Source organism: Phodopus roborovskii, unplaced genomic scaffold (genome assembly GCF_943737965.1).
Source record: "Phodopus roborovskii unplaced genomic scaffold, PHOROB, whole genome shotgun sequence".
Taxonomy (NCBI): Eukaryota; Metazoa; Chordata; class Mammalia; order Rodentia; family Cricetidae; genus Phodopus; species Phodopus roborovskii.
The window spans coordinates 5,490,352-5,509,842 of NW_026126566.1; the positions used below are offsets into that span (position 1 = coordinate 5,490,352).

Consider the following 19,491-nt stretch of genomic DNA (forward strand, 5'->3'; position numbering starts at 1 on the left):
TGAGGGTTGCCCTTGTTCTTTGCTTTTTAAATTTTTAGGTTGGGGTGGGGCTAGGGAAATGGTTCAGTGGTTAAGAGCACTTGTTGGGGTTTGATTCCCAGCGCTCACATGGTGGCTCACAACCATCTGTAACTCATTTCAAAGGATCCGACACCCTCTTTTGGCCTCTGCAGGCACTAGGCAAACACGATACATAGATACATGCAGGCAAAACACCCCCACACACACACACACACAATAAATAAAATTTAAAACTTTAAAAGTAGAATTAAAAAGTAGATTGGAATTTACATGTAGTAAAACCTACTTGTTCTCATTCCCTTGTGCTATCCCAAGGCAGTTCAAGCACACCCTTTCCCTCTAGCACCTCTATATAAATGAAATCCTCTTGTTCCCATCCTTTGCATCTTAGGCCTTACATCTGCACACTGCATCCCAGGCAACACGGAACCTTTGAGAAGCATGCAATGCTGTGGGCGCCCTTGCTCACTTTTTAGCAGTGACTAGTATTCCATTAGAGGGTGCACAGTGCCCATCCTGTAGGGGACTCGGACTCTTTCTAGTTTTGTTTTTTTAATATATACATTTTATAGAAGCATTGGAACGCAGGTTTTGTGTATAACAGATTTTTGTTTATCTCGAGTAAACACCTAGAAAGGGTGTGCTCTCTCTTAAGTAATACTCGACCACAAGAGACTTTCAAACCTCAGCCAGTACACTGTGCCATTTTTGCATTGTGCCAGCAGCAGTGAGCCTCCAGCTGTTGCATCTCTAGTACTTGGCATCCCCAGCTGTGTTTGGGTATAGGTGTGCAGGGCATCTCATTGTAGTTTTATGTGCTTTTCTCTAACAACTAAGGATGTTGAGTGTGCTGGTGCGCTTCTCAGCCATCTGTGTCTTCAGTGAAATGCCTTTTCAGATCTTTGTCTTTTATAGGGTTGACTCTGCAGATGGGCTCAGAAAGTTCCTCACATATTCTGAATATAAACCTTTCATTAAATAAGTGATTTGCAAAGGATTTTCTGTTTGTGGCTTTTACTTTTTTAATTTCATAACCAAAGTTTTTCCTTTTGAGTCCAATTTATGAGATTTTAAATTTTCTGGATAAGTTCAGTGTTATGTCTAAGATCTCTTTGCCTGACTCTAGATCACAAAGATTTGTCCCTATTTTCTTAGAAAAGTTTTAGATTTAGGTGTGTGACTCTTCACACAGATTGAACCCTTTATAGTCATGAGGAACAGAGGTTCACAGAAGTCCAACTTCTACACCATTTATCGAAAGGACAACCTTTCTTAACCTTTGTACATTTGTCAAAAAATCAATTGGCTGTGGTGGTGCATGCCTTTAATCTGCGGAGGCAGAGGAAGGCCAATCTCTTGAGTTCAAAGACAGCCAAGGCTATATAAGAAAGCCTGTCTCAAAAACAACAAAAACAAAGCCCACCAAACTATATAATATCCCCTCCTGAGTTTTGCTTTTTTTTTTTTTTTTCAGTTAGACTTGGTCAACCATGGTTCAAAAACATTAAGTAGGAAATTGTAGGAATTAACATTTCATAAGCTTCAAGTTACCTGCCTGAGTAGAGTGATAGAGCTGCCCGCCGCTTAGACCTACCCTGCTATGCCAAGCATCGGCCCTGAGCATTGGCCCCTTGTCCAGTGTAGCTCTTGGTTCTCAGAGAGACCCCAGGCATGGCAATGTTGCTGTGATATCCAAGTAACACTTACTTTTACCTAATAGTATTGGCTTCAAAGTACAAGAGTAGTGATGGCTGAGACATTCAGAAATTCCTCCTAGAAGATATGCAGTGCTGTCTTCACAGGAAAGGTGATTCTCAATGGAAGGAAACTGGAGGGAAATGGAAGATGTTCTCATTCTGCTATTCACTCTCAGAGTTGCAAATTACAGCTACCGAGAAGTGCATGGCTAAGACAGAGATCATCAGACCTCTAAGAGTTCAAATCCAGCCTGGACTACGTAGTGAGTTCCAGGCCATCCACAACTACACGGGGAGACCTGTCTCAAAAGATAGAAAGGACACCAGGCAGAAAGGAAAGCAAAAAACAAACTCAGGCAGTTTTAGAATTAGTATCGATGCCTACTGGAAGGTCAAACTTAAATTTTCAAAAAGCCTTAACATCTGAACATAAAATTAACTTTGCTGAAGCTGACATCCAGATACACGGAGCCTTTCAACTCAGGGGCTCAGTTTGCCTCCCATCTATTTTGATGTTCTACTCTGGTATTTTATAGTTGCCAGCATAGATTCCTCACTGTCACCACCATAAGCTAGCTATACATTTTCTAATCCAATTGTAAAGTACCGCTTTCAAATTTTAGCATCTAACTACTTGTGCCCAGGATAAAGAAGCACACTGACTCAGGGCAGAGACCTTGTGCCTTGTCCTTTACAAACATAATAGCTACAGGAGTCCTTCCATGGAGTCTGTGAGGTTTCACACACTGACTGTCACCCATGAACACAGTGTTATTTCTTCTTTCTAATCTGTCTGCTTCTTATTTCGTTATGCGGCTAAGCTCTGTCCAGGACTTCACCACGACACTGAGGATTCATGAAGACAGCCTTGGTTGACTTTAGAGAATGAATTCAATCACCATTTGAAGATGGCAGGTGCAGTGACAGCAGAGACTCTTCAGGCTGTTAGGGAAGCTCCTTTTTGTTACGGGTGGTGTGGGAGGGCTCTCCAGGGGGGCGGGGTAAAACATACCCCGCCTCCTCATTAAATCGGCTCACTTGCAAACAGCAAAGCAGCAGCAATGGCTCCCCAGAGGTGAGGAGCCTGGTAGAAACTGGGTGCCCAGCAGTTCTAATCTGGTGCCAAAACCCTGGAGGGTTGCTGGAGAGTTGCTGGTCTTCAATGCTGGAAACATTCCCTGATAGCAGAGAAGGAATCCGCCAAAGCCACCTAGCAGTTAACCCAGCGGAGGGCGGAAAGGCCTACTGAGCAAAGGGCTGGGTAACTGGCTTTCTGCCATGCCTCTTTTTATTGGGCTGCTAAGATTCCGCCCACATGTGGAATGGGTCTTCCCACGTCAACCCAGGCAGTTCCTCAGATGAGGGTCCCTCCTCGAGTGACTTAATTTGTAGCAAATTGACATTAAAATCAACCATCACAGGCTGGTGTTTGTAACATGTTCTGCATCCGTGAGCCCATCTCATGGCCTTCAGTGTGTGAACATGGTGAATTGAGCCGAACAAATCTTCTCTTCCAGGCCGTGTTTGGTACCCAGCACCACAAGCAAGCATCCACAAAGTAGCAGGCAGGGACACAAGTTTTCAGAGTGATGCCACATGGCAGTCTGCCTCGCTTTCTATGGCCCCAAAGGTGACTGAGCCAAATAATTTCCTCTGAAGTTGAGAAAGACCTGGGCACAGGCCCCACGGTCCATGACACCTTGATCGTTGCTCTGTGAGAACTGTGACAGACTTACACCTATGAAATTGCAAGAAAGTAAATGTGGATGTTTGCAGCCCTGCACTCGTGCAGATTTGTTGCAGAGCAATAGACAAACCCATGCTTTCGGAACTGGCCCGCCACTTCCTCCAAGCTGTCAGATGGACTTCACTGTGTTCATTTAGAGTTGTTGGTTTATCTCCTTCCCAGTAATGCTTGTGGATTCACAGTGATGGCGGGTGGTTTGTGACTCCAGACGCACTGGGTCATCTTTAGTCTCATTCACCTTTCTCTATACTGTCTTTGTTTTCAATTCTATTATTTTTTTCTTTTTCTTTGAGTTTTTGTTTGTTTACTAATTTATAGAGTTACCATTGACTTTTTAATACATTATTGAACCATAGGTTATAATCAGTTTTTTTGTTTGTTTGTTTGTTCATTTTCTTTATTTTTTGAGACTGGGTTTCTCTGTTGTGCAGTCCTAGCTGTCTTGGAACTTGCTTTGTAGACCAGGCTGGCCTTGAACTCACAGAGATCCGCCTCCCTCCTGAGTGCTGGGATTAAAGCATGCACCACCACTGCCCAGCATCATTTACTTTATAACAGGCTCCCAGCACATTTGTGACTCCCATGGGTACTGTGTGGGGCCGGCCCTTCCCCTCCTCCCCGACAGGACTCTCTCTGTTCCCTGCAGTGCTGTTGCTGAACCCACCCTGTTCATTTGTCTCCATCTTGCTCACTACAGGCCTGACTTACAGCACTAAGTCAGAGTGTGTGTATAAGACACGAATGAGCAAAGGAGGGCATCAGGAGGAGGACATGCTCCATGTCAAGGGTGACGGCGCACTGGGTCACCTGGCCCCTCTCACCACTTCTCCCAGCAGCTCCAGGGTAACAGGACCGGAGCCTACCCACGAGAAGCCTGAGCCAGAGTCCTGGCTCCTGCTCCAATCCTGGAGACAGACCTGGGGGGTGTCACGCAGTTTACAAACTAAGCTTACCTCCCATGATGCTCTAAGGGGATAACTGGGTGGGGTGTGGAGGAGTCGCCCACCAGGCCTGTGGCTCAGCAGCCTAGCACTGGACCCTGCCCCTTACTGCAGTCCCCAGAAGCTACTTCCCTGCCTCCAGGGATCACAACCCCCAGCTGCTTTGGAGGTACCGATGTTCTGATCTGTGCATCATACATGAAGGCAGAAGGGACAGTGGGGACCTAAGTCAAGCCTCTAGTGGTGGCAATCACTACATGGCAACCCCTTCTATACTCCAGACCAACCTGAAGGGCTGGAGGAGTTCTCAAGGGCTCAGTGGCTGGGCCTCCTCTGCAGCCCTCCCCAATTCCAGCCAGCCCTGTTCCAGCCCCTCATCTTGTCCCTTTCTAAATCCACTCACAGACACTCTTGACCACATCTCCAACGTGTCCATTGACCTGGCCATGGCCAGGCTCTAGCACCGCCCTTCCAAAACAGGCATTCTGAGCCTGCTTCCTCTGACCACATACATGCATGGTCACAGAGTGCCAGCTCAGGCAGCACATTCAGGCTGAGTCCATGTTCGTTCCTCTGGGAAACACACCACCACAGCCGTGGGCTTTTAAGGATGAAAGGCAGTGGTACCCAGTGGCCGGCAGACTGAATCCTGATTCCCACAGTGGAAACGACTATTGCTCTGATGACCACAGCCATCAAGGCTTTTTTGTGGCTAACGTGGGCAGAGGAGGGCTGAGAAGAGTCCCCAGAAAAAGGACTGCAAGGAACGAGACCACCCACTTAGCTTTTCTTTCTCTGGGTCCATGAAGCTCAACTTTCTAAACCAACAGTGACCATCCCAACCCGCCTTCCTGGGGCTGGAGGGCCTCGGGAGCCAGCAGGAGCCAGCCTTTGGTGCACTAGGAAAGACTGAAAAATAAACTCACCAGAATCCAAATCAGGAAAGCCCAGAGCTGGGGTTGCCATGGCAACTTGCAGCAGGCTCCCAGCCTGGCACTCAGCCTCTCTGGGGTGGGGGTCTAGACTTGCCAGGCTGGGCTTGCCCCTCCTTAGACTTACCTTGGACACTGCGTGTGTGGGGAGGGGTAAGGGCACAGGAGAGGACACCTGTCCTGTTCAGTAGCCAAGCAGGGCTGGCTTTGCCTGAGCATCCACTGTTAGCTGATGCAAGCCTCCTCCTCTCCTAATCAATACCCACATGCAAGGGCCACCCAGCCCCCTCCCACCATGCAGGCTCCCTCAGCAGGGGCCCACTTGCTGCCTGGTCAATTCCACATTCCCACGTGAAGATGCCCTCAGGCCTCACCAGTGCCAATAGCCTTGGCCCAGGTAAAGGTACAATGAGATGACTGACCCTCAGGGCCATCCTCAGAGCTGAGCAGGGAAGGGACAAGCCTGGGTGCCCAGTGCTGGCGGGCGGGTGCCTCATGCACGCACTCTGTGTTACTAACAGTGTTCTTCTTTATCTGAGAGGGTCAATGACTTTCAAGGTGAACCTGCCAGAGGTTGCCTTTCTTGAGAAGCCTGTTACTGGGAACCCTGTGCTGACCCACATGACACTAGAGACGCATCACTAGCGATTCACAGACCTAGCCTGAGGCCTCCCAGGCCCAGGCCAAGCCCCATGTGCACAGACACAAGAGACAGACCACAGTCTTTATGTCTCTGTTTAATGGCCAAGCCTGCGCTGCCCAGATAAAGCTCATGCCCCAGTAGGGAAGTCCTCCCTCCTGGATGACGGCCCCTGAGGAGCCCACCCCAGCTCTCACTGGCATCATCCTAGTCCACTCCAGCTATCAGCATTGCAGCCTCATCTGAGTTCCTTTAGCAAGCTGTTGATGGAGGCCAACAGTTCCCGGAAGTAGCCCTCATCTTCACCTTCTTGGAGTTCCAGCGAGGCCAGTGTTTGGTACTCTGCCTGGAGACTGCCTAGTGTCCTGCTGAGCTGGAGGTCTTGACGGTAGCGATCCCGGCAGGTGGCCAGGAGGGCGCCCAGTGTCTGCAGCACCTTCTCCCGGGCATCGTGCTCTGGAAGTGCCAGGAGGTGGGCAGTGATCTCACACCAGCCCTGCTCCCGCAGGCCTGGCAGGAGGTGCACCTGGCGGTACTGCTGGAGCTTCTCTGGGGATGAATCCTGGGTCAACTCTGCCTCCTCCTCAGCAAACATCTGCACAGCCAGGGTGGGTGGAGAGAATAGGGACAGCAGTCACCTTGCACTGGGCTGGCTCTTCCCATCAGGAGATGCTTAGCTACTTTCTATGTGACTGTGGGCCAGCAGGGCCTCCTAGAAGGAGTCAACTGGACTCCTGGCTTTTCACACACTATCTCAACGTCTGTGTGTCCATCTGTCTGCCCATTCATCCATTCATCAAAACATCATCACACAGTGTTGGGAACTGGAGAAACCGGAATGCAGACCCCGTTCCTGTTCGCAGCATCTAGCAAGCAGATAAAAATTCCTACATATGGCCGGTGAGCGGGCTTGTGGGTAAGGACACTAGCTCTGCAAAAGCCTAGCAACAGGGAATGGGAAACCAACCAACCAACCAACCCAGAGTTATTCTAGCATCCTGACATGTACATCACACAGCATTTACAGGTACATATTATGCACTGGCACACGCATATACCACTACACACACTATTAAAAAATTCCTGTATAGCATAACTTTCCCTGCACCTCAGCCCAGTGCTGGGCTGTGGACACCCAGGAAACTGTTGTGGAAGGAACCACAGCTCCATGACCATCAACTCAGGCAGGCATACACCACCCAGAAGCCCAGACACCACGGTGCTGCGCCCAGTAGAGGCTTACGAATGCTGAGGCAGAGAAGGAGAAAGTGGGTTAGCTGAGCCCACCATGGCCTTGAGGTAGTCATATGGTAGTCTTTCCGATCAAGCTGTTATCCCTAGGCGATTCTCAAACGCCCACTCCATGTCTAGCTACAGTTCTTTCTTCTTTAGGGACCACATGAGGTCCTGAAGTCCCCTGGCTCAAAGTCATCACTGTCTGCTGTCCTGTGAGTGGCAGTGGGCAAGTCCTCCTCTGGGCCTGCTGGCCCTCCTCCCATGATGCCGGATGAAAGGACTTTTTACTTGGCTCTGAGCAGCACAGAACTAAGAAACTAGATTCCAGCAGCTCTGATGGACAGAGACACATGACTGAGAGAGGAGACAAGCATAGGAGGAGAGAGGGAAGGAAGGAGGGAGAGACAGACAGAGAGACACACAGAGAGAGAGGCCCACTGCTTAGAGAAAAGATGGGATGTGGGGAGGCAGCCTGCGGCTTCCAATGGTGCACATCAAGCTCAGGACAAGCCAGTCCCGTCCCACCAGTCAGCAATGGCCACAGAGGCTGACGCCAGGCCTAGTTCTCTCTCTTCTCAAGATGCCTCTTGGGCTTGCAAAAACCAAAGCGGCCTGGCACTACGTCTCCCTCAGGTAACAAACGACTGGGGTCCATCCTGAACCCTTGCTCAGAGCCAAAACTCCCGGAGGAAATGTGGTCAGGTTTCTAGAATCCTAGAGTTAGCACCAGCCCAGTTAGGTAAGCTCTTTGGTCCCCTGGCTGCTACTCCATCCCCCGACGCTGTCCTCACAATGCCTGCCGGCCCGCACACTTGTCACTAATCACTGCTCGCACCTTTGACATACGTCTTCTCTAGCCATCCATTCATCTATCCATCCATTCAGCTGGACAGAAGCATTTGGGAGGGCGCTTTGATCAACGACCAGGAGGGAACCCCGAGCAAAGCGAAGGCGAAGGCAGAGCAGATGGGGGCACTCACCTTCTCAGTGACAAGGTCATAGAGCAGGGTGACCACACGCACGGCCAGTACCTTCGCACTCCTCTCCTGCACGAGAGCCCTGAGGACCTGCAGCCCCCCAAGCTTCAGGAACTGCTGCTGAGCGTAGGGGAAGTGACGCAGCAGAGAGCACAGTGCGAACAGCACCTGGGAGACACAGGCTAGGGTAAGCCAGGGCCACACAGGGCTGGCTGCACGAGCTCTGAGGCACAGGAAAGGCAGCCAAGACCAGCCAGTGGCCCGGCCCCGCCTCCAGTCTTCCTGGCCTCTTCGTCCCCTTGGGTCCATCAGCACCCCAGAATGCAGGGTGATGGAAGCCAAGGGTCTTTAACAAAACGAAGCAGGCATGGCTCAAGAGACTTGGGGAGATGCTAGGCCATCGAGCCGCTGCTGCACCTGGGCTTCCAGATGACACTGCCATCTGCTTTAGCTAGTGTGAGCTGTCCACGGCACCAGTGGACAGTGTACAGGCCCTGTGTGTGGCATATGCAGGAAGGAGTCTTTCCCCTTCCGGCCTTGCAGGTGTCGGGCACTGGGCAGGGGCGAGGGCCAGACACTTGCCTTCTTCTTGGCGCTGAGAGGCTGCTCTGTGGCCAGGATGACGAGCAGCTTCTGCAGGGCCCCTCCTTCCATGGCTTCCACCTGGACCTTCGGATTGCTGGAGGGGGAAGCACAAGATGGTGACACTGTGAGGCGGGGGCGGGGGCGGGGGCGGATCTCTGAGTTTGAAGCCATCCTGGTCTACAGAGTGAATTCCAGGACAGCTTAGGCTACACAGAGAAACCCTGTATCTAAAAAAAAAAAAAAAAAACAAAAACCTAACCCCCCCCAAAAGAAAACCCCAACAACAAGGAGCTGGGCTACTTTACTGGGCCCGGGATGCAGAGAGGGACTTGGGGACTAACACCACACCAACCTCCCTTGAAGAGTCAAGGAGCACAGGAGTGGCTCTTTTCCTGGACAAGAATTACTCAGCTGGAGAAAAAGAGATAAATGTGTGTGGACCCACCTGGGTACAATGGGCTATGAGAGGGACAAGGGCCGCATGCCAGCCTGCTGCTCTCCAGAAGCCAACAGACTAGGCATTCTGGGAGAGAAACCACTTTTCAGGCCATTCTGAGACTGAAACAGCATCCAGAGGTGCTACTGCACTGCCCCTGTGCCGTATGAAGCCAGGGTTGGGAGCTCCACCTCCCATGACCCAGGCAGCCATGCACTAGGGAGAGCCAGTAATAGCCCTGCTCTCTAGGTACAGAGCTGGAGGCCAGGTCCAGGAGCCCATCCTCTACCCATCTGGCACTCAGAATCTGCTAGAACACCACATGGGAAGAAGAAAGGCACAAGAGACCAGAGCCTCCGAATGCATCTTCATGTGGGACTACCTAGCAGTCCCGCCACAGGCTCTCCCAGAGCTGTTACTGTGGCTGTCTCTGTCCCCAGATTCTCCATGCTCAGCACAGAGCCAGGTACACGCTAATGCCTAAAAAACAGATGAATAAACAGGTGGACCACCACAAATAGACCCAACACAGTGTAGGCAACACTCACTCAAAACCCATGCTGAGCTAAGAGTCTGTGAGACCATTGGAACAATCACTTCCAACTCTGGGACTGAAAGGATGGCTCAGCACCGGCTCCTTCAGTTCCAGGGGACCCTGTAGTTTCTGGTCTCTGTAGGGACTGTTTATACACGTTGTGCACAGACATTCACACATGTACAAAAATTAAATAAATCCTTAAAAAACTACTTCAATTCTAGGCCCCCTGGATATACAGAGGGTACCAGGCAGGGGGCATGCTGGGAAGCCTAGATGAAGACATCCTTTCCGTTTTTCCTTCTTTCCTCCCTTTCTTTTCGAAACAGGGTCTCTCTATAGAGCCTGAATAGAGCCTGTACAGGGTATACAGACCAGGCTGGCCTTGAACTCACAGAGATCCACCTGCCTCTGACTCCCCAGTGCTGGGTTTAAAGGTGTGAGCCACTATGCTTGGCACATTCCTTGTTTTCTTTATGTTTTTGGTTTGGGGCAATGTCTTGCTACGAAGCCCACGCTGACCTTAATTCCACTGCAATTCTCACGCTCTTGAATGCTGGGATTACACATGCGGCACAGTCCTTGCTTTCTAAGATCGCACTAATCATCAACTATGGAGCCAGGCACAGAAGCCAGTATGGTCAGGTTCTTAGGCAAGCTCTAGGTTCTCCCACTCAGAGGCCCAAGCAGGAGTGCCCCGAGAATAGAAGGTTCAGGCCAAAGTCAGATAGTCACACACACAACCAGGCAGCCCCCCAAATGTCCCACTCTAGTTGGCTTAAGTTCATCATGGGGCCCAAATACCCTGGAACCTCCAAAGCACCCAGCCCTCTCAAACTCTGACTTCCTAGCCAGGCGGTGGCCTCACAGTGGCCCCCAGTGCCCCTTCTGCTCCTGCCAGGAGCCAGCTTCGAGGCTGGGAACATACACAGTCAGTTCCCCTTCATCCTTGTCCTGGCATCCTCTCGCCATAAAGGATGTCCAGAGGGTGCTGGCCGGTCCAGAGGCAGCCTCTACCCTTGTGCACAGGGAGCAGCCTAGGGGGAAATGGAGATCTCCCAGGAGATGGCAGGCTGACAGTTCCTTTCCAGACAGTCTGTGCAGGGGGCCGGGGCGGAGCCTCCATTCCCTCTACTTGAGACAGGCAGCTGCTTCATCAATGTGTGAGCTAATTAGGGCCATTTCTGTCATCATGTGGCTAAGGAATATTCACCCACAACAGACAGGGTCTGTGAAGGGGAGACTGCCATACTGAGAAGTTCACTGACATCAAACGCTGCCTCCCAAAGAAGGGCTGTGAGGCCCGACTGTGTATCAGCCCTAGAAGGCACTATGAGGCGCCCATCCCGTGGGCCCTCTGAAGACAGCAAGCAAATCTATCTCAGAACCCACTAGTAGGGCCTTAGCAGATCAATCAGGGTTAAGCATCAGAGCCCTTCCATGTAACACTGGAAGAAGAATAAGAATTTCCTTCTCAGGCAGGCTGCCATGACGACCACAGCCCACCCTCCCTAGGGAGCAAAGCCCATTTAGAGTAAGGGAGAACAGGTTCCAAACACAGGGATGAAAGTCAGTGAGAAAAAGGAAGCCGCAGGACTTTTCAACAAGTGGACAGTAGGACCACAGACGTAGTTAGTTACACAGTTGCCTAGCCTTTCCATCTCCAAAGTAAATAAGGTGTCTACACTAACCCTGGGCCCTACCCCTGGGACCTCATGTTCTCGGGTTCCACAAAACACCCCTTAGAATGGCTGTTAGTGCTCTCGAGGCAAAGGCTGAGGAAGCAAGGAGGCAGAGGGTAGGGCCTGAGATTTCAGGGGCTTTTTGTGCAGGCAGGCACAGATAAGGGGGCAGCGGTAGAGACAGTGGGAGAGAGGAACTCGGCAGTTAGTCCCCAGCACACACTACACTGCTCCACAACAACCTTCTTTCCAGGCAACCCAGTCACTGGTCCCCAAGGTTCTCGGCTCTGTGTGCTCTGGGAGAGATGCCCAAACTGCTCAGACTAAGCTCTAAGGATGTGCAAGGCCCAAGTCCTGGAGGACAGTCAGAGAGACTCTGTCAACAGTGGCTGACGGCCTGGGTTAGTCCCTCGATAGTTTTCTCATCTGAAGGTCAGAGCCGGGACTACCTCCCATTAGATAGAGAATGGCTCAGGGATACCAAGATGCTAAACCATGTGCTATACCAAGACTCGAATCATTGTGGACTTGCTTCACAAGGAGACCGTACCAAAGCTTGAGAGCAGAGCTGCATTTGTGCCAGCTTCATCCCTCTCAGCCCATGGGCCCTGGACCAGAGTTCTGCCTGAGCCTGGAGAAGGCCAGTCCTGGGATCTGAGTATGTTAAAAACTTAGAAGCCTTTCTTGCCCTTTACTGATGCCAACAACACTGTGTACTCAAAGTCGGCAGAAGGACATTGAGGATGGAGCTCATCTACGATGTGGCTAAGCTGCTGGACTGAACAAATACCATCAGCACTTGGATTGTTGGGATGCTCACCATCAGCGAGTCAGCTGGCTGTATAGAGGGCCGGCAGCAGCTGCAGCTCCATAAATCTTGGAACAGGCAGGGAGAGGGGTGGGTCTCAGAATTGGAACTGATTGCATTTGTTAAAACCAAACAGTTTGGATCAGGTGACAGCAATATGTCAATTTACCAAGGGCCATTGGTCATATTAGCTAAGCTGAGCAAGTGTCTGGTACCCAAGAGGAGCCAGGCAGGGCCAGAGGCGCATTAGAATACTGCCTGGCCCAGGTCTTAGGCCTGCATTTTCCAGCCTTGACCCTCAGGACTAGCTACATAAATGTCAGGCCCAAGGAGAAAATGAAAGTATGGGCTCTTTCAAAGATTATCAGTCTCAAGGCGGTTCCAGAGGAACACTGAGACAAATGTGGGCCCTTCTGAGTGTGGGACTCCGTTCCACTGCTTCGGTCTCCAGGCCACTGTGGGGGATACACAGAAACTGCTTGCCATACATAATCTGACTCTAAGTCAAGTGTGAACCTGTGAAGAGGGAGGAAAGGAGGAGGGGGCAGAAATCCGCCATGAGAAATGGATGGGGCCAGAAAATGCTCGGGCAAAAGACTGGGACAGAGCTTGCAGCTACTAGATCCCCAGACGGAATGTGGGCTCAGGGCAGTCCACAGGGCACCGGGCACACACCAGAGCAATATGCTGCCTTACGGGACCTCGAAGCACTCTGAAGCAGAGCGAACATTTCTTCTTTCTACGGTATTCTCGCAGGGTGAACATCAGGGGTAGTTGTCCCAGTCTGGACCCCGCAGTTTTGCCTGGTAGAACTGTGCATTCCATTCCTTGCACATATAAGATCCCTTCTCTGGTGTCCTCACCTGGCCTAAGCATCTGCGAAGCACCCATTTGCAACATGTGCTGTTCTGTACATGTGAAGAGCAGGAAGGAGCCACACATGCCAGTTAGGGACAAGCAGTGTGTGACCCTGTCCAGATACAATCACCTGGAACACCTTTTTTTGGTTGTCATTTCAAATGAGGTACTGCAAATTACAGAAAAATAAGCCAGGCACAGGGGTACATACCTGTGACCCCAACACCCAGGATCATTTAACTCATGGGTTCAAGATCCCATTTCAAAGCAACAGCAACAGTAATAACACAGAGAAAAGTAATTACTTTTTTTTTTTTTTTGAGACACAGTTTCTCTGTGTAACAGCTCTGGCTTTGTAAACCAGGCTGGCCTTGAACTCACAGAGATTTACCTGCCTCTGCCCCTTAGGTGCTGGAATTAAAAGGGTGAGCCGCCACCAGCTAGCTCAGAAAATTTACAGAAAAGCTTCCCATCTCTCTCCCTTACTCCTACCACCTGGGCAGCACAGTAGAGCTGACCCTACTGGCAGGACTCACTCACTGTCACACACTACAGCTTCCATGACAAGACTGACTGACTTTTTTCTTTTAAATTTTATTTGCAGGTTGCAAGGATAAAAGGCAGATACAAAGGGATGAGGAAATGAGTGGGATCAAGATGCATGATGTAAAAAACACAAGACTAAGTAAAATAAAAAATAATAATGATAAAAAGAAAGACTCCCCATCAATTCTCCAGTTGTTAATGTTATCACATTAGCTTTTCTGTTTTTGTCTCCTTCCCTCTGCCTTCCCATCTCTCCCACTTGTCTTCCATGTTGGGGATCCAACTCAGGGCCTTGTACATGCTCACCTAATCCTTTGCCACTGAGCTGTACCCTAATACCTCTCTCCGCAGACTTTACACAGAACTTCCCCTGTCATTTGAGAGCAGGTTGCAGATATGATACCTGTCGGAATAGGATTCTGAAGAACAGTGTACAGATGCCAGGCCAGGAAACTAACAATGACACAGCGGTTTTCATGGTGTTCTGTTTTTGCCAACCACCCCAGTACCCTTTTTAGAAAGCGTTTTTCATCCCAGGTGCAGCTCAAGCCCACTTCACTCTGGAAGTCCTGTTTTGGACAACACTGACATTTAAGAGTGCAGGCCACTTGTACAATGTCCCTCAGTTTAGATTTATCTCATGATTAGATTGAAGTTATTCATGTTGGCAGAAATATCACAAAAACCATGTTGTTTATTTCTCAGTACATCGTGTCAGAGGACACAAGATGTCAATCAGCCCCACGGCTGGTCATGTTCACTTTGAATATCTGATTATGGAAGCGCTTGTCAGATTTCTCCACTGCGATATTACTCATCCCTTAGAAATAAATAACTATTGTGTGGAGACACCTTGAGATAGCAAGACGACCTGTTCTTCACTAGTCTTTCACTGCTGGTTCTAGCATCCACTGGCAATTGTCAGCTGATTGTTTCTGTGTTGTCAATTGATAACATGTACACTCTGCCATGCCTTCCAGCTTTGTATGTTGGCACTGTACCTGAGAAAGCAGGCAGGTCTGTCCATTTAACCTATGGGATGTAATTCACTGTTACCAATACCAAGGACGCTCAAGCTATCCTTGAACCAATCACCAGTGCCTTATCACAATGGATTACACCTTTCTGACATGTATTTTGCCTTTTTGTTTGTTTTCGAGACAGGGATTCTATGTTACCCTGGTTGTCCTGGAACTCACTCTGTGGATGAGGCTAGCCTTGAACCCACAGCCTCTGCTTCCTCAGTCTTGAGATTAAACGTGTGCACCACCACCATGCAGCTCTGACATGCTTTTCTCATTCTTTGTAAGGATCTCATTCTCTAGCATGAGATACTTGCATTTCATTTTTTTGTTTTGTTTTGGTTTGGTTTTGGGGGGGTTGTTTTGTTTTTTTATTTTTTGAGACAAGGTCTCTCTGTGGCTTTGGAGGCTGTCCTGGAACTAGCTTTGTAGACCAGGCTGTCCTTGAACTCACAAAGATCCCCCTGGCTCTGCCTCCCTAGTGCTAAACACATGGGAAATCATGTCTGGTAATGGGAACCTGGGGCTAGTGAAGTCACAAACGCTGGAGGAGAGCTGAGTACTGCCACTTTATTAAACTGGAAACATCCCCAACTACAATCTCAAAATGTGTTCACAGATAACTGTAGGCCTCTCATCCAGGGAACTTCTCCTTTCAATACATGGAGGCCATAATAGAAAACAACAGCCAATTAAAATGCAGAGCCCAGTCCCAATGGACACATCCACAACACAACTCAATCTGAGGCCCGGGACACTGTGGAAAGGAGGCAGAGGGATAGGAAGTTTGCTGTGAGATTAAAGTCTCACGGACATAGCGGCCTAAACAGGAGCTGAAGAAGGACAACAGTAGACATTCCAACATGGATTGGAGCAGGGGAGCCCAGGCGGCCTCAACTCTACTGCAAAAACTACAGTTAAGGAATGCTGAGCACGGGAGAGTCTCCTAGGGGAAAGTGCACCAATTGGTTATCCAGTACCAAATGGTCAGCCCTGAGAACATACACATACAAGCAACATCACACAGATCAAACAGGTTATACTTATGTGTTTAGGAATACACATATAAAACACACACATGTACACATAACAACAATTTTTGTTTTAGTTTTTTTATATCAGCGTTTTGTCTGCATGCATGTCTATGTGCCACATGCGTGCAGTGCCTCTGGAGGCCAGAAGAGAGCGTTAGAACCCCTGGAACTAAAGTGCCGGGCTGTTATAAGGGTCTGGAACTGAGGCCCTGGCCCTCTCTAACAACTGCCCTTACTCATTAAGCCTTCTCTCCAGCTGCTTGGAGTTAACTCTTTAATAGCAAAACTGAAAACATCACTCTGCTACCTGAGCCTTTCATCCGAGCCTTGTCACTTCCCTTCTTTTGATCTTCGTTCTGTCATGGATCCAACATGCTAATTATTCACTCTTTTCTGTGTTATCTGTTGCCATGCCTTAATAAAAGTACCAAAATGTGAAAGGGAGGGGGGAGGAAGAGGGAAGGAAAGAAGATTCAAAACTCAGACCAGGCCCAAGTTCTCAGGCACATTCCCACGGTGAAGGCCCCCCTGACCCCAGTCTCTGAGAAACAGGTCTAAGGAAGTTGCTACAACTCTACACCCTTGCCACCTTTCCTGTGCGTGTTAGCTTACTCTGTGACTCTAGCACGTTTTCAAGAAATGCAGACTTCCCTCGAGACTATACTGTAATCTCTTAGCTGGCAAGTTCTTTCTGAAAAGGAAATTAAAAGTCGGAAGGTGCGTAAGGACGGCCCTGGCGGGAACAGTGTGAGATTTCTCAACTTGAATTAGTGGCTGGACACAGGTATGTCCGGGTTTGTTCCTGAATCGTGTTGATCGAGATCAATGAAATTGGTATTTTTTCATAAAAGGGAGAGAGGGGAAGCAGGGAGGAACTCAAACATTAAATTATTCTACAAGATTTGGTCTCCCTGCCCCTTTCAATCCCCAATACACCATAAAGATCCATGCTCACACAGGCCTCATGAAGATGTTCTTAGTTTTCTGTTAACATTTGATTTTTCAGGCCTTAATTTAGGGAAGCCAGTGGTTTGTTCACTCAAAACCACGCTCCTGCCCTCAAGCTCCTCTTAGATGTGCTTGCCTACTCCTTGCAGCAAGAAACCCACTGAAGCCCAAAGCCCTTGAAAGAGAAGGCAAACGGCAAGAATCATGGCTGCTAGCACACAGGGCCATGCGTGGCCTCCCGTACCTCCCTCTCACCATTCTTGTGTCTCCCAGCCTCTCCCATCTGGCTACTCCTGATAGGTTCTCAGGGGTCTTTTTAATTTTTTGACCGTCTCAATAAAATTCCAACTCTAGCTGGCCCACAAAGTGTGTGTGTGTGTGTGTGTGTGTGTGTGTGTGTGTGTGTGTGTCTTTAGACAGCTCCCCCCGCCCCGCAGAAATCACTGGACTCTTTTCTAACACATTCCAGTTTTCAGACTTAGCCATCCTTCTTTTCAAAGATCTGGTGGTTCAGACATCGTATACACTTCTTCTGGGATCTTCTGAAATCTGCTTTCCCTAAAACCTGGAGTCAGATGCTCTCTGCACCCCGCTGACCTCTCCAAACACAGTCAGCTTCTGCAATGGTTCCCTAACCTTTTGCCTCACCAAAGAATTCTTTTTGTTCACAATACAATTTCAGTGGAGAATTTTATTTCTTTGTTGTTTTCTTAACACCCTGAGAGATGAAACTGTTTAATTGGTGAGCAAGTTATCAAGGGATTGCAACTCAGTTGATGAGTGTGCTTGCCTGATTCACAACCATGAAGTCCTCAAAACCCCATAAACCAAATTCAGAGGTGGAGGCAATGGATTAGGTGTTCAAGGCCACCGTGGTCGTAGAGGGGATTTGAGGCCACTTCTAACTACAGAAGTAGTTTGACCCCCTTTTGCAGTGAGGGCTGGGGAACAGGAAGGGCCTTTGGTAGCTAAAAGCCAATGATCTGGACTTTACTTTTCAACTCAAACCCCAACTTCAGGGAGAGAACTGATCTAGAACTGGAAAAACCCACATCCAGCATTGGCAGACTGGGTGTCCTCCCTTCTGGCGTCTGTAAAGTAGGGTGAACAATAATGCCACAGAATTACAGGGGATGAGGGACAATTAATGAGGTTCTACGATGGCCCTGACAGCCACTGGCCCTCAATTAGTCACCTGTCTACTTTTACTTTCTGTTTATTTTCTGCTAAGAGAAAATGCCTGGGTTTTTGAGCTTCTCTTAAGCAGGAGGCTCTTCATGGCAGGGAACAAGGAAGAAATGCAGCTTCCCAGCTATGGCCGAGTTCCTCATGCTCAGCTCCTGTGGCTGCATAGACAAAGGCAGTACTAAAAGAATCCAAGGGGGAGAAATGTAATTAACAAGCTAGAGGGAAAGACCAGGAGGAAGGATCAAAGAAGCTAATTAGACAGGGCTAGAGGGACACCATAGGGTGGGGGACATGGAAGACAGAGGGCTAAAGAGAATTGTCTGTGGTCTCTAATTATTGCAAGAAATCTCTGTGCAATTGTCTCTGGCGGTGAGGGAGGTGAGTTAGGAATAATAAGGTTAAACAGAAGAAAATTTAGGCTAAAGCATGGGGGGGGGGTATTTCATTTTCCCACACTGAGATTTCTTAGGTTTACTAGCGAGCTCAGAGAAGGTGTGCATTAAGTTATTCATACCTGCCACCCCACAGGAGCTCGTGGCTGGACGGACAGCAAGAGGCTCTTCCCAGGAGACTATGCAGCCGCCTCCTCTGACCTTCAGACAACACCACCAGCCAATTCCAATCCCATGTGCCTCAGGACAGATTCCCCACTCACTCAGACCTTGTTCTAAAGATTCTGGAGATGTGCTCTGGAAGCCAATCACCCCTTTCCCTTCATCCCCTCCCCTTCTCTGTGCTGTAAAAAAACCAGATAAACATAGCATATCTCACTGTATGAAACATCATCTCAAAAGGAGTTGCTTTTGCTACACCACTGTAGAAATGTTTATGAATGAGCCATCTCCTAATAGCAAAGAAAGGCAGCAGCCGTGGGATGGTCTACAGCTGAAGATGACACCACCGCAGAGCTTCATTACAAGATTTAGAAGTTGTATATCTACAAACGTCTCTGCTGTGCAACATACATAACAAGCCTCAAAATATCCTTTGTTTGCTAAGGTTTTGCTCAGATATTTAAGGTTTCTGACAGTTTAAATATGGTGAACAATATGGTGAACCATCCAAATATTGTACATCATTGGTATTTGGAAGGATCTTTATAAACAATTAGTTCAGGTTCTAAAAGACACACACACACCAGGTTCCTGTTTTTCCATGGCGGGGGTGTGTGTGTGTGTGTGTGTGTGTGTGTGTGTGTGTGTGTGTGTGTGTAGGGGGGAGATCAACATGGTCATAGCTTCATTGGTTAGATACAAGCTGTGAGGATGGTCTCACCATTCCCACTAACATGGGTTTCCCATGCAGCTTTGTTCATACTGTAACAGAGGAGGGCACTGGGTGGCATGGCTCTGTGGCCTCCCCAGCCTGACTCAAGGATCATAAGGGTTTATTCTGCATTATGAAGGATAAAAGGAGCTGGAAAAGATGCTGGGGAGATGGCTCAGAAGTTAAGAGCACTGACTGACTGCTCTTACAAAGGACATGTTCATTTCCCAGCTCCCACATGAATGTTTATCTGTAGCTCCAGTTTCAGGGGATCTGACGCCCTCTTCTGGCACCCACAGGCACCTTTACACATGGTGCACATACAGACAAGTAGACATGTGTGAAAATGAAGGCTAAAGAGCCCCTCCTGTCTTGTTAGTGCTGAGGATTGA

At 49.1% G+C, this 19,491-nt stretch overlaps 1 protein-coding gene across 4 annotated transcripts in view; it reads right to left on the bottom strand.

The window, feature by feature from the left end:
* Positions 1-6,057: 6,057 nt before the first annotated feature.
* Sil1 (SIL1 nucleotide exchange factor) overlaps positions 6,058-19,491 on the bottom strand; it is a 218,031-nt gene continuing 204,597 nt past the window's right edge. For all 4 annotated transcript variants that reach the window (XM_051202275.1, XM_051202272.1, XM_051202273.1 and 1 more), the window contains exons 8-10: positions 8,774-8,870; positions 8,195-8,359; positions 6,058-6,573 (exon numbers count right to left, since the gene is read on the bottom strand). In XM_051202275.1, coding sequence (XP_051058232.1) covers positions 6,217-6,573; positions 8,195-8,359; positions 8,774-8,870 — 619 coding nt within the window. In that variant the 3' untranslated portion in view covers positions 6,058-6,216. The remainder of the gene's footprint in view (positions 6,574-8,194; positions 8,360-8,773; positions 8,871-19,491) is intronic.